Here is a 26,748-nt window from a genome sequence, read left to right as displayed (position 1 = left end):
ACCATGTGTCATCAATTAAACTGTACGTGCTAAGAAACCAAGATTTACTCAGAAGGAAAGTGATTCAGACTCTATCATATGTTATACTGAGGGCACATTAGATGTACTATTAGATGTACTTTTCCAGGTCTAATTGACAGAAGTGTTATTGGTGTTTAAATACTTTATTTAGTTGTGCCAAATGTATAATCAAATTGGTAAGTACAGATGGGGGACAGTGTGGAAGGTTTTTTTAGGCATCTTTTCCGAAGTGCATCAATATACCCCTGAAAGTCTTGAGAACTATGCATTTTTTTTCTATATTGCTTCCAGATACATGGTACAGATACACAGTAGGGCACTATATCTATAAATGCCATAAATTGTTTCTGATCAAAACTCAAAGAACTTGGGAAGCTGAGGCACGTGGATCACCTGAGGTGAGAAATTTGAGACCAGCCTGGCCAGTATGATGGAACGCCGTCTCCACTAAAACTATAAAAATAAGCTGCGCATGGTGGCTCTCGCCTGTAATCCCAGCTACTTGGGAGGCTGAGGCAGGAGAATCGCTTAGACCCGGGAGGCAGAGGTTGCAGTGAGCCCAGATCATGCCACGGTACTCCAGCCTGGGTGATAGAGTGTGACTCCATCTCAAAAAAAGAAAAACGAAAACAAAAACAAACAAAAAACAGAAAAAACTCAAAAGAATTTATGCAATCTCACTTTATTACTTTATTCTGTCAGACATTAAGCACCCTTCACTAATTTAGGAAAATAAAATGCTTTATTTTTCCCCTCTGCTCAATAAAAGTTCCGTGTTTTCACTAATAACATGTAGCAGACAGTCCATTATATGAGAAGCAGGCAGATCCCCCCACAAAATAATTCAGCCCACAAATACCTTTTCAGCAGGTCTGCATAAATTAAGCATTCTCTACTCCTAATAAAGTTTCTTTCCATCAGAGCCAGTCACTTGACTAGACCTCTAAGACATTGTTGAAGAAAACTACTGTGGAACTTACAGTCACTGGAAAGAGATGAGATAATCAATTTCCCTGTATGCCTTGGAAGGTGTCTCCATCTTCATAGTCACACTTCCATTAAATTGGTTACCTTATTTTTACAGTGCAGGATTGCGTGTTAATGCTACATTAGTTGTCACTTTACAATTTTACATGAATAAGAAGCAACTAGATGCAAACACAGAATACCTATGTCTTGGAAGCCCTCAAACATGGTTTCATTTCTGTTTACAACACTTAAATCTTAGTATAAACAGCCAGTGCACTTAATACCTTTAAGCCCTAATCTTCTCCTCAGGGAAAAGAGATAATACCAGTCTCACATAATTGCTATGAATACGGAATTAAAACACAAGTGCAATGCTAGGCATGGAATAGGTTTCAGTAAATGCTGCTTTTTACATTACATATAGGTATGAACTGTTCTTTCCCGGTAGATGGTTCTGGAAAAGGTGATGTAAACATTGTAGTTCAATGTACCTGGGTTTTCAAAGGCAACAAAATGTGTGCTGCTGTCTAAGATGTAATAATCTCAGGGAACTAACTCCCTTTCCCATCCTTTCCCAACCCCTCACCTCTTTAGGTCTCATTTTTTTGCCCAATATAAAAATAACACAATTATCCTGAATGAATATCTCAAGGCAACCAATGAAATTCTAAAAAGTAACTCCAAAGGGTTAATGGAATAAGTAATTATCTCTACTAAGAAATAGGGTAGTGGTTTAAATTCATATATAAACATACACACATACCCTGGGTGTGTCCATTTTAACACACACAAACACACCATTTCTCTCTCCTCCTTCTCCCTCCCACTCGCCACTCCGCCCCCCACCATCCCCTCCACACTTCTAGGGCAGCAACACTGAATACAGATGACCAAGTCTGAGGTTATGCGACATTTCCAGACAAAGTGAACAAAAATGGCAGAGATCCTTCTATTGTTCTTCCTTATGGTCCAAATTCCTAATGTGTCCCAGTTATTTATACTATGAGTGTTATGTATTTGCCAACTATAAGCAATCCATCTTAATATATCCAATATACTATTTTCTCATCTTTTCTTGCACTCTTCCTGTCCTCTAAAGGACTGGAACTAATTCTCTCTTCCTCTTAAATGGATTTAATCATCATATTCCCTTTATTGCAATTCATCTTTCAAGCTGAAAGTAAAGTTTTAGAATAACATAGTGAGGAAAAAAATGTTTATCTCTATATTTAGAAGTTAACCATTTTAAAGACTGTAAACCTGTTATAGTGCATCTTAAAGTTTTGGGATATTTTATTTTCATAACACCATTAAATACTGCTATATATTGCTGAGGTGTCTGCCCGTGAGATTGTTCTATATACTTGAGAAATTTCTTTTGACCTTCATTGGGGGAGGGGAATATTTTTGTGTTTTTGACATACAAATTTGAGTGAATATACAAATCTGAAACTTTAGAGGCAAGTTTTTACAAATATTTTTATTCTTAGTAAAATAGAAAAATAATTTTTCTTGAATAAGATAGAACTCACTTTATGTGAAAATCAAATATATAAATATTCCTATACAATTACAAACATTTATGTCTGTATAGTTTCAAAAAAGAGGATTCGTTTAAGATATTTGAAAGACTCATTCAGTCAAGTTTTGTTGATCTCCTAAGCACTGATTTATGATGGTTGTATGTTTTCCTTGAGAAATCCATTCTTATCTATTTAGGGAATAACTTTCAGGATACCTTAAATAGAAATCCCCTTTCTATCTGAGAACAAATACTTACCATAAACATAAAAATAAATAAAAAACAGACCCTAAAATTACACTAACTCTTATTTTTCTGTTATAAATGTCTGTCTGCCATGAAATCACTCAAAGCAAATATTGAATACTTTTAAATGATAAACTTCTCCTAGTTGGTAATATTATGTGATAATAAAAAATCCAATGTATAAATTATACATCAAAGGTTTATTTTAAATCCATTGGCTTTTTAACAATAATATTATCACATAAGTCATTTTAATAAATTTCAAAAAATAAAATGGAATGGAAAGTTGGTAGGATGATATGAAATATTAAGGTGTGAATTTGAAAGCTGAGTTAATTCCTCATAATAGAAATGTACGTTAATTTAAAATAAATTTATCTAAACAGTAAAGCCAATTTGAAGAACTTAAAATAAAATGCAATGATGCCACCATTGTTCAAAGTTCCCGCTTGTCATCTTTTATTTGCAGAGTGGATAATCAATAATGTAACTAAGAGAGCAAATAATTGCACATTGTATTTTGCAGCATCCACAGAAATTTGCTCTAAATTTTCCACTTTGTACAGGTTTTCATTTAAATCCTGGATTAAAAAAAAGTGCTATCTTCTGTATACATCTTACCAAGTGGGGACACAATTACTTAATCTGGAAAGTGTGAAAATTCACGTTAGTAGACTATCAAAATTTTCTGTCAATTATAAATTCCCTCCATGTTGCATGTTTTTGAAGGGAAAAAAGCAAGAAGAAAAAGGAAGCTCTTAGATCAGTGACATAGAAGTAAGAACAAATAAAAGCTGTGGTGAGTGGATATTTGTGCATCTGTATGTGTGTGTGCAGACAGAGTGGGAGAGGGATATGGGTATGCACATGCTTGCCCCACACAGAGTGTGCAATGTAGTTACATATTTTACATGTACATAACTACATGCACATGCACCCAAACCTCAAATTATACAAACACACATATTCGTTGACTAAGATGTTTTGATTTTTTAATTGTGTATGTGCAATAATTTTAATTCTAAGAACCTTTTAATTTTTAAGTTTGTGAAATAAGTGATAAAGTTAATGTTTGATGAATAAGAAAGTATAAACAACAACAACAAAATTATATATACATTTTTATCCTGCCTTTTTTCCTGTAAGAATATTCTGAGCACCTTTCCATGTGAGACATTAATACCATTATGCAAATGTATGAGAATAGCATAACTTAGTTATGAAAATGTGTGAACATAGCATAATTTATTTAGCTGCTTTTCTAATTTAGGGCATCACGCTTTTTTTCTAATTTGCCAATTTTATAAATAGCGTTGCTCATATAACTTTGTGTAGATGAACATACCTAGGACCTAAGTGTTCTTCCAACATTCATGTACAATATTGATCCTTTAGAAATTACAGCATCTAGGCTTTTATCATTTCTATCTCAGACTCCTTCTCTGGGTGACATTGTACACTCCGAACTTCAATTTATGATGGTAATTCTATTCATCTAAAATTAAATTATAAAGGTGGATATTGGATTGGTAGCCAAAATTCCTGTTCTAGTTATGATTCTAAATCAACCTAGGAAATGCTAATTTACAGTAGAGAGTATTCAGATGTAGTAGTGATTTAGCATCTCCAAAACTCCTTTCTAGGAAAGGAGTAATTTCCAATACTATTCTGATATTTAACAAAACAAACAAGCAAGCAAACAACACTTCAAAAAAAGCTTTTTAGCACTATTCTGAACAACTTCTCCAGGCTGTCTGCTAATATATCCTGAGTGTAGAGTTGAACCCTGTGCATTTTGATATTCACCTTAATAACATCTTCATAAATAAGACTTTCTGTCCCATTCTCGCTCTCGTCCCTTCCCCCATAATCGTCTGCTCATTACCTGCATATTCTGTTAATTGATCTTATTCTCTGAGCACTGATCATGAAGAATAGAAAACCCAACTAGTGCTACTCAGGACATACAGTTCTTTGAAAGTGGACAGCCAAAAAGCTGGCAAAACACGACCATCCTCAGGACCAGAAGCTGTTAACATTCTTTTTGTGGCGAATGTACATTGGACATATTTTAGTGTTACTGGCACCTGTCTTGCTAAATCTGATGGAACAACAACAAACACAATGAAGCCTTGTTACTAAGCTATCTTTGAGCCATACTAGATTGTGATTGATTTTGTTGTGTTTAATGGTGTGGTGGCATTTTGCCTTAGGCCTTTTTTATTGAACAGTGGAAGGAACAGAAGAAGGAAACACTTGATCACTTTGTAAATGCTGCACATTGCAGGCAGAGTTTAATGACTGAACATAGCCACTTCCAGTGTATTGAAATGCCTGGGCCTTGCCTCAAAGCATTGTACCTCTATTCAGATGGCGAAGAATAGAGTTCCTGTAACATTGTGGAGTACAGCTCATTTTGGGAATAAACAGTTGCTTTGACCTTGTACAGGCAAATAGCCCTGTCAGGCCTGGAATTGCAAGGCCAGGAAATCATCTGTTTAGTCAGTGCTGGTTCTAGTCATTAGTTTGTGTTTATGGCTGGGAATTGCTAACATAGTCCTGTGTGTAGGGAGCTAATGTCTGAATACTAAAAGAGACCTATTTACCAACAGCTTTATTTTTTAATTTAAAGTTAATTCAAATTGAAATGAGCCTTTTAACCCTTAATTAGGACCATGTTTCTTCTAAAAGTCAACCACATTAGTCAACTGGAGACAAAATTCACTTTGCAATTGAAAGGCTGCCTTCTTTCTTTCAACAGTAGCCACCATGGTTTACTAAGTGCATTTGTTTCCCTTTCACTATGGTAACTTTACCCATTCCCTGTATCAGCATAGTTCAAAGTCATCAATTACAACTGTGACAAAAATGTGTTATGTGCTTTGGGAATGAGACCAAGATTCTATCTGGAAGCTCTTCCATAATGATTATTCATTGTATAGGTAGTGCTCATAATACTCCCTGTTTCATACTTTTTTCCATATTATTTTTCAGAGCTGGCCGTTTGCTATTTTACCCCCATATGGCCCACAGTGTTTAGTTCCTGTTTGATTGTTTCCCTTTCATAAACATGAAATCAGCAGGTTCCCAAAATATTTCTAATTCAGCCACTACAAATTGGTATTATTTTGGCTTCCTTCTATTATCTTACTCATATTTTTAGTATTTCTCAATAGAAAATTAACATTTGGCAAAGGTCTCATCTAATTTGTTTCACTGTGGCCCATTCTGGGTGTTTTTTAAAATAAGTTTTGGCGTTTGCTCAATAATGCACAAGCATACCGTCACTAACTCGGCACTTAGACTTGAAGAGCTGAAGACTAGATTAGCAAGATAAGGGCAAATAAAACCTAACTGCAGACTGGGCAGGGTGGCTCACGCCTATAATCCCCGCAGTTTGGGAGGTTGTGGCGGGCAGATCACCTAAGGTCAGGAGTTTGAGACCAGCCTGACCAGTATGGTGAAACCCCATCTTTACTAAAAATACAAAAATTAGTCAGTGTGGTGGCATGCGACTGTAGTCCCAGCTACCTGGGAGGCTGAGATAGGAGAACTGCTTGAACCAAGGAGGCAGAGGTTGCAGTGAGCCAAGATAGCACCACTAAACTGCAGCCTGAGTTACAGAGCAGAGCAAGACTCCGTCTCAAAAAGAAAAAAAGAAAACAAACACCTCACTGCAGACTAACAGAAGGAACATGTGCTCTCTTTGCAGTCGTCTTTTTAATACTGTGTTAATTTTTCTTGTCATTAAAAGAGAAAATATATTCTCTTATATTTTTAAAATTAGAAATAATTAATTTTGATTGATGTTATCAAATTGATTTGTATATGTATTCATTCCATAAAATTTCCAAACTTCTAAATATTCTGCATAATGTAAAATGTGAAAAAGGGATGACTATCATAACATATAGTTTTATTAAGTTATTGGTTATGATGAAAGTATAACAAGGAATTATTTGTTTGGCAGTCAATGTATCATTCAGTCCATTTGACTATAAAATCAATGTGCCCTTTGAATATACAGTACTCTAGTAGAGGAAAGCACTGCAAATTCCGTCATTTCTTTTTCAAGTATATTTGTTCTAAGCCAGGAAAGATTTCATTTCCTTGTCCTGTTGCCATATGGCATTTTATAATTTAAATGGCTAATTTTAATCCTTAAAGCAGTGATGAACAAGAAGATAATTTGTTCTTTTATCTCCACTTAGAAAGTGTTACTAATCCTACAAATTTGGGCGTACAGAGGATTAACATTTTAAAGTGTCTAAGCTAAGAAGAGTCTTTAGAGACAACTTAGTCAACGTCTGTCATTTTTTAAATGAGGAAATTAACCTCCTGATAAGACAACTGGTTGCAAATTATTCACTCACTTTAAAAATTCATCTCATCCACTGCTAGGTGCTGGACGGTGTGCTAGATATAGGGTGTACAAACAGAATAGAAAATAACTCCCGTCTCTGTGTGGCTCAGGGTCTAATCTGGGAATACATAATTACTTAGAGTAGAACCTTAGAGTTATTTATAGAAGAGGAAGTCACTGTCTCAAATACCTCATCAAAGTTTGAAGATACCTGATCAGTAAATCTAAGCCAACACCTATTTAGTAGGAAAAGTTAGATCAAAACATGCGTTTCCCGCTTCCTAGTCCAGTGCTTTTCCTCTAACACGCTGAAGACAACTTGAAGTATTGGGATAAAAAGAAGAAACTGCAGAAAATTTCTCAGTGAAGATAACATATAAATGACATATAAAAATGTATCTTGCAACTCCAGTTCTCAAGTGAGAAGATCCATTTATAAAATAACCGTGATATGAAACTGATCTCCTTTTTAAAAGCTGGGATTTTGACTTTTATTGCTGTAAGACTGGACACAATAAATGGTAATTTTCATTTCTTTGGGCTGCTATATCAAAATGCCATAAGCTGGTTGATTTATAAACAATGGAAATTTCTTTCTCCCAGTTCGGAAGTCTGGGACGTCCAAGATCAAGGGGCCAGCATATTCAGTGTCTGGTGAAGACTCATTTCCGGGTTCATAGATGGTACCTGCTAGCTATGTCCTCAGATGATAGAAGGGACAAGGCAGCTCTCTGGGACCTCTTTTATAAGGGCACAAATCTCATTCATGAGGACTCTGCCTTCGTGCTCTATACCTCTCCAAGATCCCACCTCCTAAAACCAACATATTGGTCATTGGAATTCAACATATATATTTTAGGGAAACACAATCACTTACATCACAGCAAGTGTCTAGATCATTTTAGGAAATCGATACATATTTGATAAAAGTGAAGGAATGCATTGGAACATTATGTAAACAAAGACAATTCGTAGCAAATCCGTGATGATGTCTAGTGAGGCTTCAGAAGGTGCTGCCTTCCATTTTAATTGTTATTAACTTAGATTCATGGATCATCTTACTTGAATATATCAGTATAATATTAAAGATAAGAGTTCCTGCCACAATTAACTAGTTTAAAAATCTTCTTACAAAACGGGAGAAAGCATGTCTGGGACCCCATAAAAAGGTGACAAGGTGCTTCCACTTGAAAGATTTTTAAACTATTCAATCACTCTTTGGTTTTGCTATCCTGGGGTTAAGATGTATGAATAATTTTTCCCAGTGTTTGACTGACAAGAACATTTACTACTGGATTACCTGAGGGAAGACGTAAATCAGAATTGTGTCATTTTGGCAGCAGCTTTTTGATATGTGTGTATCTGCCTTAGTTAAGTATTGATTTAATAGCTGGTCTCCACTACAGACAACCTTGATTATATAGCTGGGGCTTTTGATTTTAAAATTTGTCTCTGTATAAATCTTTTGTCCACCCTTCTTGTCTAATCTCCGTTTTCTTTGGTATTCTCTGTAAGTTGACTGGGACTTATTTTCATTAACAAAAGGAAAGAAAGCACATTAATATATCTACTTTTTATTTCCTACTTTTATTCTCTTATATGTGCAGCCTCATTCAGCCTATAAAAATGCTTAAATGAGAGAAATATGTAGATTGTTACTCACTAGTTTTACACTCAAGGAAGGAAAGGAGATGTTTTCAATATACAATCGTTGCCTTTGCTACTATAAACAAAGATAACACACACACACACACACACACAAATATGGATGCTCCTTAAAGTCTCTAATACTGTCAGGAGGATTTTTTGAAGCATAAAGAAGGCATGACAGACAGGTAATGAGCACAAGTTGATTTATAGCAAGGGAGAGAGATTACTTATTGATGAGATAAATTTAAAAATGGGCTTGTTATAGAAACATACATTTATAGAGACTGTTTCTTTATAAAATAATAATTTTATGCATTTTCCAGTCATATTCTCAAATTCGTTGCACAGTTTTGGTGGAGAATTGAGATACTACTTGAACAGAAAATGGAAAATTTACTTATATGCCTCCCAAATACAGCATGTCATGTTGTCCTATTCATGAAATTGAAAAATCCCTGCTGCCTTTCCAACTAAAAGGACACTTACTCATCTTCCCATACCAATGTTAGACATCAAAGAGATAGCAAAATAGAGAAAGGCTGGGTGCAGTGGCCCAAGCCTGTAATCGAAGCATTTTGGGAAGCTGAAGGGGGAGAAACACTTAAGGCCGGGAGTTCAATACTAGCCTGGCTAATATAGTGAGACCTCATCTCTACAGAAAGTTTTAAAAATTAGCCAAGCATGGTAGCATGCACCTGTTGTCCCAGCTACGTGGGAGGCTGAGGTAGGAGGATTGCTTAAGCCCAGGAGGTGGAGGCTGTAGCGAGCTGTTATCATGCCTCTGTACTCCAACCTGGACAGTTGGGTGAGAAGAGAAGACCCTGGCTCAAAAAAAAAAAAAAAAAAAAAAAGCCTAAATCGTAGAGAAAGACATGTACAAGAGAGCATTAGCCTTTCTGAGATGTTTTCTCACTTGGAATAGATGACAAACTCTTGCATTTTTTAATTAAATAAAAATTTAAATGACTATTTTTCAATCTCAAATCAACAGTTTAGAATTGGTAGAAAAATAATTGGTGTTTTAAGGAGGTAATTTGCTTTCAATGATTGGTTTTTATGAAATTAAAAGAAAAATACCTTCCCTGTTCAAACTATACCATTGAATTTCTTTGTTATCTTGGGCATGCTGTCCTTTCCATTGGTGCTTCAATTGTACAGTCTATAAAACACACAGACTGATACCTACACTGATAATTTCAATAGAACTGTGATTTAATTGAGATGGTATATATAAAAGTCCTACAGAAGAAGTAAGACATCTACAAAAGTTAAAATGTTATTATAGAATCTAGCATTTTACTCATGCACATAGTTGGCATTAAATGACTATACATTTGTGGTTAAAGCCTATCAGCTAGTTATCAGGTGTCAGATGATGCAATGTCTGTCCCTAAACTCTGTGTCACTTAACTTTCTGGACTTCAGTGACCTCAGATGTAAAACACACATACTGGTCAATGTGATTTCTGAGGAGTTTTTAGTTTCATTGGGCTATTATTCTATATAATTCGTACATCTCAACTGAATTTTCTATTTATCTATGTCACTCAGGGATGTCGTCTGCTACAAGTAAGAGAAACCTAGGCCACAGTGACTTAAACAAACAGGGTATTATCTTTCTGATATTATAAGAAATCTTGAGATTAGTGGTTCCTGGATCAAGTACAGAAAACACATCATGCTGATTTTCTTGGCCTTTCACTCATGATCACATGTAAGCTGCTGCAATTCCAGCCGTAATGTCCATGATGAAGGCTGGAAGAACTTGGCTTCAGTTGCATTTGTACCATCTTGTTAGAAAACACAAAGGTATCACAAATATTTTAATCAGACTTCTGTGTACATTTCTTTGCCCACCTTTTTGGCTATGACGTTGGCCATTCATCCCTAGCTGCACTGGTCTAAGGAAGAAAGGATTTGGATGGCTTCAACTCTGAGCAAAATCAAGATTCTGCTGGCAAGAAGAAAGCAGAGTTTGGATATTGAGTACCAACACTACTTTTCATATAATTCTGTATAATAGTCTGTCTTTTCATGTTGATTTATTTGTATATTGAATTATGCTTCATACTGGCCATTTCTAGTATCTATGTATGATCTTTCTCAAATGGCGCTCCTTCTGTGGAGTCTCTTCCAACCACCAATCACAATGGAGTGATTGCTCAGCATGATTTGTATTAAATGCCTGCTGCCCACTTTCTATCGCAAGGCCCTTTGGGTATGGGCAGAATTAGGGACATTTTTGCCTTTTGGGGTATCAAACAGCCCAAACAAGAATAGATGTTTGACAAATATTGATTAAGCTGTATGTATGTGTGCCTACCTATCTTTTACTGTTATTATCTCAGGGTTATTATCTAGTCATAATTGGATAAAGTCTGGTGACTAGTTTGAGAGGCATTCTTAACTTGGAGGTTTATTAACTGTAGCTACCTTCAAGATACTATCAGTAATCCTGATAATTTGTGCAGTACCTAGGAAGTGATTATGTGACTGTCTTTTCAACTATCATATAGTATAGCCATCTATAATAGTAACAAAAAGTGACTGAGTGTTTACCGAATACCTGTATGCCAAATGTTGTAAAAACCATAAAAGTCACACACACACACAAAACACACGGATAAACTTACAAGCAAACAAAATAACAAAGTACTTCAGAGCACAGCAGTTTAATCCTTTAAAGACTCAGCAATGCCCTCTTAGAAGTTTAATGGCATTCAATGATGAGCTAAATAGAAAACAGAATTTAAGTGCATAGTTTGTTTACAAATATCTGCAGTGCAGATAGCATATGCATTGCATATCATTTATATCATTTCCCCCTGAGGCAATATGATATGAGATATGAGTGGAAGTTTGTAACCAGTGCTTAAGGACAATATTTTAAAAATTATAATCCTGGCCAGGTGTGGTGGCTCACACCTGTAATCCCAGGACTTTGGGAGGCTGAGGCAGGTGAATCACGAGGTCAGGAGTTCGAGACCAGCCTGACCAATATGGAAACTCTGTCTCTACTAAAATACAAAAATTAGCCAGGCATGGTGGCACATGCCTGTAATCCCAGCTACTTGGGAGGCTAAGGCAGGAGAATAGCTTGAACCCGGAAGGTGGAGATTGCAGTGAGCCGAGATTGTGCCACTGCACTAAGCCTGGATGACAGAGTGAGACTCTGTCTCAAAAAAAAAAAAAAGAAAAGAAAAGAAAGAAAAAGAAAGAAAAAGAAAAATTATAATCATTAGGGCAGTAGAATTGACTATATGGCTACATGGAATGGATCTCAATGTGACACCAAAAGTTGTTCAATATATTGGAAATTGGTCCTAGATCAGCCACTCTTAGTAGGAACTAGAAAACTGTAAGACTAGATTAATGATTGCTATCATTTTAAGTTATTTCAGTAGTTTATTTTGGCAGGGTATTTCCTTTGTCTTATTTTAAGAAACTTTCAGTAAGAAGATATTCTACAATGGATATGTTGTGTTTCTTTTCAGAAACGTATTTAGTGATTATAAATATTGATTTGTCCACACGGGTTTTACTTTAATGCAAATAATCTCCTCTTCACAATATGAACTTAGTGTAAGAAAATTCGAGAATGTAATGACCATCTGTAGGGCCTATTCTATATATAATTCTGTAAATCTTCAAGTCTCTATAAGTTCTATAAATCATCAAGTCCAAATGTGGCACCGAAATTGAGCTTTAGAAGTTTTAGAAGATATTGACTTCCAAGGATGATCTTGGATCTAAAATTTAGATCCCAAATTCCTTCTCAAATGAATGATTAGAGACTTCTTGTTGGAGTTTTCACTATGATTTTAGTTCTCAATGTAATTATGAAAATGAATCAAAGAAATAATGCAGCATTTTGAATTTTCTGTCAGACAAAATGAAAATAATATAGTAGAGGCAGATTAGGCATATCTCTGTAAAACAGTAAATAGATGCTGAACACTAAATTATAAGCTGAAATCAGTGCTCGATAACCAGTTCAATAGGCTTACAAAAATCATTTTATGCAGAGATGTGGCCAGAAATTAAAAAGATAACACAGTTATTAAAAGAGCTCTCATCTAGTAAGAGTTCATAAGTGTATTACTTTAAATAGGAACTGTATATCCCTCTGTATTTCAGATATAGACAAAGGAATACATTTAAATTTTTATTTTAGGCCATTGCCATAAGAGGTAAGGAAAAATACTGTCAAACCAGAAAAAAATATTGTAGCTCATGAAAGTTATTTATCAAGAATCTTAAAAATATACAAGAAGCCATGATCTCTTCTTTTAGTTGCTTACAATTTGTGGGACAAAATTGTACCCACAGAGCAATTAGAAAACAAGTCAATGTTAGTATACTGCTTACTGCTTAGTGCAGATAGTATACGCATTGCATCATGTTTTAAAAAGGGAATTACTGCATGGTGACATGGTTTTGCTTTATTTTCTCCACAAATAGTCCAATGCCAAGTAAAACTGTGAAAACATAAGCTGGAAATTTCATCATACACTAGTGCCAAAATAATCTAAATCTTGTGTGTGTGTGTTTTTTTTTCCTTAACATTTGGTGCAAATTCAATCGTATATGCAGAAAAACTACAGTAGGCCCTATCATTTGTTTCTGTAAATTCTTGGAGGAAAAAACTTGATTTTTATTTATAATAAATTCATATTCGAACTTACTTAAATCTGTTTTACGTATTTTCAAAAAAAATTATCACAGACTTTTAAAAGAGAGTCGTTTTGTTTGTAGCTTGCCGACCAGGTTTCTACAAGGCGTTGGATGGTAATATGAAGTGTGCTAAGTGCCCACCTCACAGTTCTACTCAGGAAGATGGTTCAATGAACTGCAGGTGTGAGAATAATTACTTCCGGGCAGACAAAGACCCTCCATCCATGGCTTGTACCCGTGAGTAGTTTTGCTGCAACCCATGCCTCCATGTTTGTTTTGTTTGTTTCGTTTTCTTCTTGTTACTGTGCTGTTTGTTTTTGTTTTAAAGCATTTGGCCCATTTCCTTCTGTTGCCCAGTGTGCAAATTGAAAGCTTTCTCTGCTTCACTCTCCATGCTTGGCTCACCACAAATGCAACATTTATCATACAAAATGAATTATATTTTAAAGCACTTCCTGCAACACAACCCCCAGAAAGAGAGAACATTTTCTGTGTCTTGTTTAGATCCTGCATTACATATGACAGGATAGGGGAGGTTATAGACAGGGATTTATGTTTTTACATTTCTATTCCCTCTTGCTGTATGTTGGTCATAGGTCATAGGGAAAAAGACTAAGATTTATAAAACTAATACTAAAGTTTTTGTAACTATTCACAAGGGTTTTGAACATAGTGGTGAGTTATTTTGTTAGACTTTGTGAATGTATCCTTACCCTTGAGTCAAAACTTCCCTATTCACAGCTTGGGGAACACAGTGTTCTTGAATCCATGTGTCTATAATCTCATGGATCCTCTAAGGATGAACTGAAAGTTGATAATAAAGAAAGGATAGTTATTTACCTCTTTCAGTTCCATTGTAAATTATCTATTTCCCTTGTAGTAGAAAACAGAATTGAGGCTCATTAATCTTTGTTGAACTACTTTGCAGGACCTCCATCTTCACCAAGAAATGTTATCTCTAATATAAACGAGACCTCAGTTATCCTGGACTGGAGTTGGCCCCTGGACACAGGAGGCCGGAAAGATGTTACCTTCAACATCATATGTAAAAAATGTGGGTGGAATATAAAACAGTGTGAGCCATGCAGCCCAAATGTCCGCTTCCTCCCTCGACAGTTTGGACTCACCAACACCACAGTGACAGTGACAGACCTCCTGGCACATACTAACTACACCTTTGAGATTGATGCCATTAATGGGGTGTCAGAGCTGAGCTCCCCACTGAGACAGTTTGCTGCGGTCAGCATCACAACTAATCAGGCTGGTGAGTAAATACTGGATGTTTCTTACTCCTATCATATCATGTCCGAGTAATGGTTTTGACAGAGAGTGGAAAACTGGGTGGAAAGAAAAAAAGATTTGATAGAGCCCCAAGATTTTGCCTTCTAACACATTTAAACAGTTATGGCACATTAAATAATTTAATTCTTCAAGTGAGAATAAACCATATTTGTTAGGTGATTTTTAAACTGGTTTATACCCATTGTTTCACAATTTGAAATCCTTAAATGTTTGAGGCTCTCAGATAGTAGTAGGGAGGCTCCTTAGGGGAAACATTTTTGTAGTTCAGAGAACTTAGACAATGAATCTTAGCTTAAAAAAAGTTATGCAGGATATGAAAAATTATAAATATCTTCAGCTTAGTTAAAATTAGATATTTTAGATATAATTATTTTGTTATTTTATACTTCTAAGAAGCTCTATGTGTTATAACAGATAGTTATAAATCTCTGCTTAGTTAATAATAAGAAAATAACCGATTTTATTTAATACATACAGCTTTACGTTAAAAAAATCAAAATGTTAAATTTAGAAAAAAGCACTATAAAAAGAGCTCTTGTTACAGAACAATTAGAATCATTAATTTAAATAATTTTCTGAAATGAATTGATAGGTGATTTCATCAACTATATTTTCCACTGACAATCTTTTCCCAATTAAACAAAAAATCCTACATTTGAAGGTTGTAGGCAAAGACTCCTTAATATGAAATGGAAAAATTAAACAAGTGTACAAACACCTCATCTTTCTTTATCTTACATCCATGATTTGTCTCTCTCTCCCTTTTTTTACTGTTAGTAAATCATTTCTTTTTAATCAGACTTTAAATTCTCTATGTACATTACTTAAGGATTTTACTTGTGGGATTTTAATTGTGAATCTCTCGAAGATATAGATAGATTATATGTTACATAGAAATAATGCCCCTTTGAGATATAACAATCATTTTTCAATATCGACAACTGATAAATGAATAATAAACAATTTTCTTTTGTAATAAAAATGTCTTATACAAAGTTAAACTGATAGGTATTTGTTGTGCTTAATTATTGCTACAAAGTGTCATCATTAGGTATACATTCCAAGATGCTCAATTCAGAGATATTGTTTTATTTTTACACACAAAAAAACAAACATTGGAGCCAAAGCGAGAGGGAAGAGACAGACAAGATGCCACTGATTCTCCAGAGAACTACAGATTCTCCAGTCCTCTCCCAGGTGGGGTCACCTCTGAGCTGGTTGTCAAGATAGAGTATAAACTCGGCTTCTGCTCTTCCTTTGGCTCACATTATGGAAATCCCTGTGGTCCCTGGTGGGAATCACCCTTTGCTCTGAGAATATAAGAATGTGTCGGCCGGGCGCGGTGGCTCAAGCCTGTAATCCCAGCACTTTGGGAGGCCGAGGCGGGTGGATCACGAGGTCAGGAGATCGAGACCATCCTGGCTAACACAGTGAAACTCTGTCTCTACTAAAAATACAAAAATCTAGCCGGGCGAGGTGGCGGCGCCTGTAGTCCCAGCTACTCAGGAGGCTGAGGTAGGAGAATGGCGGGAACCCGGGAGGCGGAGCTTGCAGTGAGCCGAGATCACGCCACTGCACTCCAGCCTGGGAGACACAGCGAGACTCCGTCTCAAAAAAAAAAAAAAAAAAAAAAAAAGAATGTGTCCTGGATGCTCTAGGCAAAAGGAAACCAGAAATGACTAAATTATCTTATCACCTAGGTCTTCTAGTAGCCAAATAATGAGCCAAAAAAACTCAGCACATTCCATCTCCATCACTTGGCTTACTCAGAAAGTTTAGTTCAACTAGCAAAGACACACAATAAGTGTCATCTACAAAAGCAAGTATGCATCAGTATGACTCTGCTGGTTGTTAACATTTTCATCTGTTTACCTACTGGTTAAATGTAGTTGTATCTATTCCTGCAGGTTATTATAGAAATGCATCTCTACTGGTTAATTTCTCAAATACACTGAGTAGCCCCCTAAGCTCAGTATGTCAGGTCCATCTCCATTATCCCCATCATTCAGCAACCAAAGGGATAAATCCTTGTGTAAGAGGGGTATCCAGAGCCTTTGACTAGCACCCATCTTTCTTGAGGGGCCGCTGTCTTCCCCATGACAGTGGATAGATATTTTAAACACAAGCCATGGCAGAGTCCATCCATGTTCAAATATGTATCTTTCTGATTCTGAATTTCTCTTTCATTTTCACTTTGCTTCAGGTCTCATATATTGATGAAAATCTTATATTTTTATATTCCTCATGATGATAAGTAAACTTAATTTGTGGAAAATGCATGAATTTTAAATGAAGTGCCCTGAATCACTACTTTAATCTTGCTCACTGAATCTGTAATTTCTCCCATTTGAAGCTAGATCCCAGACCAACCAGCATATGCTTTGCTTTGCTTCAGTTAATGATATTTATACTTTGTAACTAATGATATTTAAAAGTTTGTAACGTAGGTTTATTTAAGTATCTTCTATGGGGAAAAAATGAGTACTGCAATACTGTTGCTATATATTGCATGATTATGGCTTCTCATCTTCAGCGAACACAGGAATTCTTAACAAACTGTAATCATGTGGCAAATGGCTTTCTGGAGCCCTATATTTCAAGCTGATTTACTACCCTGTTTAAAATCATAGCATCAATCTGTGTTATAATTATCTCTTAAGTCAAACAGAATTGTATAAAAACAAGCAAGAGCTCCTTATTTCCTATCTTATCATTCCCCCTGGCTTTCTGACAATGCATTTATCAGGAAACTAATAGTTCCAAATATATGCAGTGAATGAATCTAGGTAAATTGGCAACCAAGACCAGGCCAAGACATTAAAAAATAAATGAGGTTGATACTTTGGCCCTCCCAGTTACAAATCACTGTTTATGACAGATTCAGTAAGGGCGATATAAGTTACTTACCCTAGTCTCTTTCCCTTTAAAAAAAAATCACAAATGTGTTTATAATGTGCACCACCAGGCATTTTATATATTTATTTCAGGATGTCTGTATCGTTTTCTGCGCCTGGGGAGGTACAGGTCTTTTTTCTATCTTCGAATCTCCAGAGTAAGATATATAAGCATGATTAGAAGCAATGCCTTTTCTAAAAGGAGTGTTTCTTTGTTTTGCTTTATTTTTGTTCTTGTGAAGGTTAATGGACTTGTAGCCTTGAAAAATGAGCTCCCCACCACTGGAAGGGTATGGCTGTGACAGATATGATACCACGGTGTTTAAAATCCTCCCAGACTCTCTATACTTGACGTAGATACAAAGCGGAAGCATGAATGTGTCCTTTTTAATTTAGTTTGTGAGATCGAGTTTGTTGATTTTTCTCTTGATTACACTGTAAAAGCCTTGTGATGATCAAATGATAAGGCACCTTCTAAATTGTAGAAGATTATGTTGTAAATTCGGATATTAGTTCTCAGCTCTCAATACTTTCACAAAGTATGTCAGTGAGATAAGAAGGTAGGCCTCCATATAAAGATTTTATCTGTGAGTCCATAAGTCAAACAAGTAAAGAAAGAATTGCAGATTACAAAACAAAAATCTTCAAAGTTATAACATGACATAAATTGCTACCTTTTGTTTTCTTTCATCGAATGAGTATATTAATCTTTTTTCTCCTGGACAAAACAATCATTCCACTAGTGGAATATGTATATCTGTTCATTCTTAACTGCCGTTATAGAATCTGCCCTTTTCCACTATCCTATAGCATATAATGATCTCAGACTAGAATAAGGAGCACTAATAGAGAATTTATGTGGCCTTGGGGTTTTGAGGTCCACCTCTACTCTTATTTTACTACTTGGATCCTGAGAAGCTTTTTCAACATTTCATCAAGACAGCAAACTTCTGATTAAATTGACATTTCCTTCCTTTTCCAGTTTACCCTATTGGAATTCAGCATGTGTATATACAATTTCTATCATAAAATTGGATTTGTTCACATGTGTGAAAATATCACAATAGTGTACATTATGCTTATATACCTTAACACAGATTTCTCCTAGATTAATAATTTATTCTAAGTGCTTTATAATTCCCACTCCCATCTCTCTCTCTATGTAAATGTTACTTATTTCTGAACCACTTGCAGATATTATGCCCCTTTCCTCCTGAACACTTCAGTGACAATTTCTTAACAACAATAATGCTTTTACATAGTCTCAATATACTTGTTAAAATCAAGACATTAGCATTGTTCTGTACTATAATCTCATCTGAAGCTATTAGTCAACTTCTGTTCATTGTTTTCCTCATATCCCAGTGGCAAAAACAAATTGATGTTCTGTTTACCTCCAGTTCCTATTTATAATAATATAGTAGCATATACTGATATAATATAGTTCCCACCCATAACAATAAGTAAATAATTTTCTGTAAATTCAAGGCAGATGCAAAAAAAAAAAAAAAAAAAAAAAGAATGGAGAAGGAAGAAGACCAACACTTATTGACAGGACTTCCCAGGTGCTGGATATGACACAGGGAATTTCAGAGTTGCCATTCCATTCAAAAATTATCAGCAAATTATGATTATTTTAAAGAGAGCATGACTTCATTTTATGTAGATTTTCAATTGAAGGTGCACTAATTTGTGTAAAGGAAAAAATCTTTGAAACTGTTAGATATAATGAAGGAATTCCTATCCTCTGCTTTAGACAGAATGACCTCTATTATCTACTTAATTTGATGATCAAAGACAACCTGCTTCTTATCCTCTTAGATAAACCCTTTCCTTTCTTCTGGCTGAAAATTGCCATCCATCACATGAAGGGATTAAACTAGAAATCCAATAATTATTTTTATTTTTAATTTATTTTTTGGCATTCTGGGACTACAATTCAAAACGTTGTCTAGTATAATGTTAATCAATTAATTAGTTTTGACCTTTAAGACCACCTGTGCACTCACTTACTATCAAAAACGTTTAGAGGTTTTCTCAGTCATGGTTTTATGGCCTTTTATTTCACAGAATAAAGCAATAGTATCCATTGGTTAAAGAAAGTAGATATATTTAATAAATGTTAAATAAAAAATACATACTTTAAAAAATGAACCCTAAAATATTAGAGCCCTTTGACTAAATTTAGAATCCACGCTAGACCAGGTGCGGTGGCTCATGTCTGTAATTCCAGCACTTTGGGAGGCCGAGGCAGGCAGATCACTTGAGGTCAGGGATTCAAGACCAGCCTGGTCAACATGCTGAAACCCTGTCTCTACAAAAATTAGCCAGGCATGATGCCAGGTGCCTGTAATTCCAGCTCCTCGGGAGACTGAGGTGGGAGAATTGCTTGAACCCAGGAGGCGTAGGTTGTAGTGAGCTGATATCGCGCCATTGTACTCCAGCCTGGGCAAGAGAGCGAGAGTCTGTCTCAAAAGAGAAGGGGAAGGGGAAGGGGAAGGGGAAGGGGAAGGGGAGAGGAGAGGAGAAGAAGGAAAGAAAGAAAGAATCCACTGCATTTATTTTGCATTTGATAAAGTAAATATTTCTAAGTTTTCTGTAGGTTTCATTCCGGAATATGTTTCCTCTAGCCACGTTATTTTTCTTTTGGGACTTAGTGTATGTAGATATGACAAAGAAATAACTCATGTTAAAGACATCAGTCAGACTTCAGCATTTCTGCAGAAGCAAACATTTTAAAATAAAGGTAGAATAAGTGCTTAACTGAATCTGCCATTAAACTATGGCCACCTATGGTATAGTCCCTATAGAACTGTATGTTGCCGTGTAATTATACTCCTTGGAAATGAATTAAACACCAGAACACCAGAAGGATCTACATGAATTCTTTCAGAACACGAAGGTTGACATTTTTCAGCACCAATGTAGTGAATCAGAAACTTTAAACATAATGAAAATCACCTAACAAAATAGTGAACATCATACGACTTTAGTAATGTTCTATGATGCATCCTTCTCTTTGTTTCATTGTATGATTAATGAAACCTAAAAATTGAAGTCTAAACATTTTGTTTATTTCAACAAACAAATGAGGTCTGAATTTGGCCCTGAGATTATAAGTGGTTATATATATATATATATATATATACACATTATGATTTCACAGTACATCAATTTAGCTTCTTCCTGTTTTGAAATCGAGGCAGATACCTGTGCATCTGGGAATATCACTCTGCAGTGACGTGTCATAGTGTGGCCGAAGCCTTCCATGTCATTTAACACATTAATGATGACTTTCAGTCATCACACCCTGGTATGGAGGCACAGTACATATCTGTAGAGTGAGCAATAAGCTGTACAAAAACAAAAACCATATACTGTCCTGACAGTTATTCAAAACCCTCATATGAGCTTAGAGGCCATAACAAAATGGAACATGAGCTAAGGAAGGCAGTTGGAGAGCTTCATGAATCTAAACTGAATTTTCATCCCGTCTTCATTCTGATGTTATATATGACTCGAATTAATGGAGAAGACATGTACCTGGAAGGGTTTGATTACACCTTTCATTCAAGAGTTCTCACTGGAAAAAGAATATTAATAACCAGTTAGAGGAGTAAATATAGTGTTAACTAAAGCACATGGAAATTAAGAAAGAATTAGCCTTTTGATGCTAACTTGTTGTATGTTAACTATATTCCCCCAAGAGCAAAAAATATTTAATTCACAGAAAGTTTTCTCATCCTTATTTTCCAAGGAGAACATTTTTAGTCTCATATCACAATAAAATCATATTTTATACTTTAAACGTGTTCTACCTCCCTAAAGTTAACTGAAATAGAGCCCTTAGGATATACTAGTGTTGCATGTGAGTAAATGAGAAATTTAATAAATGCAAGTATTTAGAAAGAAAAAAAAAGTGTTGTTTCCAAAAGCAGATGTATTACTACCACTGGCAAAACTCTTTCATAATAAATTCTTAATTATATTTCAGTATCTCCCAAAGTATTAGCTCAGTGTTAATAACCATTATGTAGCCCAGTATTCTGACTTTATAATCCTATCACTATAGTACCAGTGTTCAGATAGAAAAACAAACATACATCCCTTTCTTAAGTGACTTTATAGCTATCGGTCAGGAAATCATTGCAATAAGTATCCAAATTACAAAGACTGTGACTATGAGGTGTGGCACCCCCATAAGCAGGGGCCCTGACATTCGATATCATTCGCACCAAGTAAAGGAATGCAAAGGCCAAAAAGGTGAGAAGTTCATATTTTCTGCTCCTTTATTATTATTATTGTTATTATTATTAATTACTGACCTAACTCCTCTTGACATGATTAGCACTGCACTCAAGTCCTTTATGTAATTATCTTATTCAATCCTACAACAATTTTATATGGCTATAAGTGAATAAGTGACTTGTCCATGACCACACAACTCCAGAGCCCCTCTCTATATATTCTTCTTCCTATGGGTTGCAAACGAGAGGCTTTGCGCAAAATCTAAGTAAGACTAAAGAAAGAAATATATAAAGATGGTTATTATATTATAGTAAAATCTGGAATGCCTGGTACACAGGTGGTGTGATTTCTTCTTTGAAATCAAAATTTCACATGATGGTATTTACTATTAATCAATGCTAATTTAAAAGCACTTATCTTGACAATTCATCATCCAGAAATAACCTCTTACTCCTTTACATTTTCATTTCAATTGGAAAAAAAATAATTATAACAAACTACCAGAAAAAAAAAAATCTGTCTCTGGTCACAAGTTTTTCCCAAGAAATAGCTTTAAAGGCAAGGCCATGTGCCTGAGTAGGGAGAGGTCTGGAATGGGTGTCAAAAGAAGTAAATATTCATCTATGATCCCTCTCTGATTGGGCCTCAGAGTAGGTCAGAGCTATCCCTTTATCTTTCTGTGAAATTTAACATTCGGACTAGACCATTTCTAAGTTTCCTTCCAGTTATATATTCTAGGAAACTAAGTTAATGCACATTGTATCATGTACTTATGAAAAAGTAATCCACTGTTTATTTATAATGAAGCAAACATGCCTTGGAAAAAAAAGGTATTTGAAAAACAAAGTGGGCAGGGCATGGTGGCTCACGCCTGTAATCCCAGCACTTTGGGAGGCTGAGGCGGGAGGATCACGAGGTCAGGAGATCAAGACCATCCTGGCTAACATGGTGAAACCCCATCTCTACTAAAAATACAAAAAATTAGCTGTGCAAGGTGGCAGGCACCTGTAGTCCCAGCTACTCGGGAGGCCGAGGCAGGAGAATGGTGTGAACCCGGGAGGTGGAGCTTGCAGTGAGCAGAGATCACATCACTGTACTCCAGCCTGGGCAACAGAGCGAGACTCCGCCTCAAAGGAAAAAAAAAAAGAAAAAGAAAAAAAGAAAAACAAAGTGGAATAGGACAGTAGCAAAAGCCCAGTTGTAAATTCAGGTACTGTCACTTAATAACGAAGTGATATTTTTTGTATTTTTAAATTTGGTATATTTATGCATTCATTCCCAATTTTGTTTAGAAATGAATTTAAGGGAGCTACTGGACTAAACTTACTAGCATCTTTGTATCCTTTTAGATTACTGCTACAATATGTCCTACACATAGATTGTTGTGAGAATTACATAAAATGAGAGAACATTTGTGACTGGGAAAGTGCTTGAATAAGTTGTGCCCTGTCTCCAAAATAATCATGCAGATTTTCCTGTGTCTTGGGAAAATAGAAACTCTTTTCTTTAATTAAAAATATGAATAAATATTAAGATATGTAAGATCAAAATTCTGATACATTCTTTTGGTGTGATTGGCTTAGAGTCCAAGTTTTTTTCAAAATTGTAATTCATATCTGTAATGTATGACAACCCTCAATATAATAAGTCATTCCTGCATTGTTCGTTGCACATACACACATGTGTATATACAATGTAGGTATATCCATTGATTTTGTGCCATCACTGAGGTGCCCTCCATAGGATGTAATGGAAATGACTGATTGAAAGTTATACATGTTGGCCTATATGTCTCAGTTGGGCTAGAACAAGAACCAAAGGAACACATAAAATAAGAAATTGTTAAGACTAATAAAAGTACAATCAACACTTTGAGAGGCCGAGGCGGGCGGATCAGGTGGTCAGGAGATCGAAACCATCATGGTAAACATGGTGAAACCCTGTCACTACTGAAAATACAAACATTAGCTGGGTGTGGTCGCTGATTGTGCATCTGTAATCCCAGCTACTCGAAAGACTGAGGCAGGAGAATAACTTGAACCCGGGAGGTGGAGGTTACAGTGGGCCGAGACTGCACCACTGCACTCCAGCCTGGTGAAAGAGCGAGAAACCGTCAAAAAAAAAAAACAAAACCGACAACCAAGCAAAGGATATTGGCAAAGATTAAAGAAAATAGACGGTGATATGGGAATAAACCAGGTGACAATAAATGTTCTAATAATCATTCTGGATAGAGAGTTAGAATAATACACTTTACCAAGGCCCAGGTTGTGACAGGAGAAAAAGATTTTACAACCACTTAGGAAATGCTCACTTTTTAATTTTTAATCACTAGAAGGTTAGTTGTTGGCTTTTTCTACAAGTTTATTTTAATAGATTTACTGTAATTCCAAGATGAGAATGTCAGATGACCCCAAAATTAATTGTGCATACCACAAATATTTTAAAGAAAGAAAATCGTTGCATCTTTACTTTTATTTGTTTACTTTATCATGCTATTTGAATATATTTTGTGGGCAAAGTTTGTCTTTGTCCATCGAACGAGGGCAATTGGGTATATATCCTCTAAAATGAAGTACCTGTTATGGATATTTACGCAGATTTTCAACATATCAAAAAATAACATTCTCTATTTCTATGTCACTTAGTAAAGCTTGTTTTATTTCTCTTCTGTTGAAATGATTTCAAAAGGTTTTTCAAAGTTGATATCTGGGATACATTGCCTACTGTTGCATTAAATCCCAGTTAAAATAAAACAACTAGGCTAAGAACATAGCATACTTTTCTCTTGATTTGAACTGATATAGTAAAAAACTTTAGTTTAATTTGACATTTTTATATCTGAAATGTTTGAAAAAAAATCCCATCCGTCTTCTCTGAGGTATGTTTCCATTCTAAGCTGCTTTTACAAATTCTTATTATTGCAGACGTAAGTTAGATGTCCTTATTAAAATGCTAATATAAAACTGCTAGATAAAGAACTAGGTTTTACAACTATTCATATGTGTATGTGTTTGTATTTTTATATTCATGTGCGTGTGTATACATGTACATGTATAAATTAAGAATATAAAGAGCTAGAAAGAATAAAATTCTAGAAAGTATATGAAGTCTAACAGATATGAAACAAGGAAGACTTTTTTACTAAAATATTTGAACAGGACAGTCTTTTTCTTAACCATCTCATCTGTTAAGTAACGATTATAGCTACATTGAGATATTGTGAACTCAAGAAAAAAAGCATATGTAAGTACCTTGTGTGGTGCTGGCTGCTTATTAAGTGATCAATACTTGGTAGTTAATATCTTTGATAAACATTTGGAACATTTAGCAGTAAATGCGTTCTAAAAAAGAAAAAAAAAAAAAACCATTGATAACTCCAGGTTTTCTTTGGCAATAAATAACACACTCAATTAATTGGCTTTTTCTGTTCCCTGAGAATTGACTAAGCCCTTAGTATGAGCCAGTTACTATACTGGATCTACTGGGATAAAATGATGATTAAGATGTGGTCACTACTTTTAAGGAGCTCTCAGTTTAGGACATCTTAAAAGGTTTCATCAACACAGCATGAAATTGATTGGTTTGGCCAGGAAAAGACAGGCAAAGCCAGCTGCCAAGAGAATTCAAAAAGCATCAACAGCTCAACGAAGCCCCCAATGAAACAGATTGGTCTGGAATTCACAGATTATATGAAATTATGTGTAATAGCTTTATCTTCTTTTTTTCATTACTAAAGCAAAGGAAGAAAAGAAAAACCTACCTATTACACATGATGCTAGAAAACTCGCAAACTGTCCCAAAGTTTTTCACTAGAGAGAAGGAAAGTAAATGAAATGCTTTAAGTTATGTACAAATTCGATGATAATTGAATGCACATTTTAATGATCTCTCAGTTGCATGTATCTGGCTTATAAAAACACATAGAATATGTGAATTTGTAATAATGGGACAAGAACAAATGTTTAAAGTTTTGCAGTAAAACCCTCCATGTTAGTCTGACTTATTCATCTATCTGTTCATTTACTTACCTATTTGTTTAAGCTTATTGTTATTAGTTTGGAATTAAATATTCTAGTTAAGTAGACAGTTACCACATAAAGTATATGAAACTAGAATGCTTTAAAATATAATCAACATGAATTAGTATGAAAGTAGCTCCTCATTTCAGATAAAGAAAATGTCAGAAGTTTAGAAATGATCAGAATAATCATTGTAATTATGAATTATAACTGTTTTGAAGATACATGGCCATAATTTGGCACTGATAACATAATAGTAAGTCAGTTTTTACTAGTTTGCTAATATTTGTTAAGACATACACATTTACAGATATTGCCTATTTGTGAAAGTTAAAAGATATTGCTTTCTCTGTATGAAAAGTAAAAGTGATTAAAGTGAGTTTCAAAAAAGATATAAAGGAAAAATCCACTATTTTATCTATGTTAATCTACATGCACACTTTGTTGAGAAGTAAGAATTTAGCTGTCTTCTTGGGTAGTACTCATGGAGATTTTATAATTTATGTACATTTCACATGTAATACTGGTATTTACACACTATTTACTGTAATTTTTAACACTGTATGATGTTTTTTAAATTGTGATACATTTTCAGATAATATATATTCCTCTATTGTCAGTAGCCATTTCTTCTTTAGATGAACTGGCAAGCATTATATATATATTTTGCGTGTGTGTGTGTGTATATATATATATGTGTGTGTGCATGCATATCTTTGGATTGTTGCAGTAGCCTAAGGGAATTGTTGCTCTCATTCAAAATCAGAATATTCATTATTTAAACTAACAACCAACACCGTACTGTACTGTACTGAGCATTTTCAAGGTATCATTTAA

At 35.1% G+C, this 26,748-nt stretch overlaps 1 protein-coding gene across 4 annotated transcripts in view; it reads left to right on the top strand.

Moving 5' to 3' along the window:
• The window catches only part of EPHA3 (EPH receptor A3), a 357,743-nt gene that overhangs the window by 218,028 nt on the left and 112,967 nt on the right, over positions 1–26,748 (top strand). For all 4 annotated transcript variants that reach the window (XM_015129202.3, XM_001083136.3, XM_077994063.1 and 1 more), the window contains exons 4-5: positions 13,527–13,682; positions 14,374–14,709. In XM_015129202.3, the coding sequence (XP_014984688.1) occupies positions 13,527–13,682; positions 14,374–14,709 (492 nt within the window). The remainder of the gene's footprint in view (positions 1–13,526; positions 13,683–14,373; positions 14,710–26,748) is intronic.

Source organism: Macaca mulatta, chromosome 2 (assembly GCF_049350105.2).
Source record: "Macaca mulatta isolate MMU2019108-1 chromosome 2, T2T-MMU8v2.0, whole genome shotgun sequence".
NCBI lineage: Eukaryota > Metazoa > Chordata > Mammalia > Primates > Cercopithecidae > Macaca > Macaca mulatta.
Note: the sequence above shows the minus strand (reverse complement) of the source record. Positions and strands in the feature narration are given on the sequence as shown.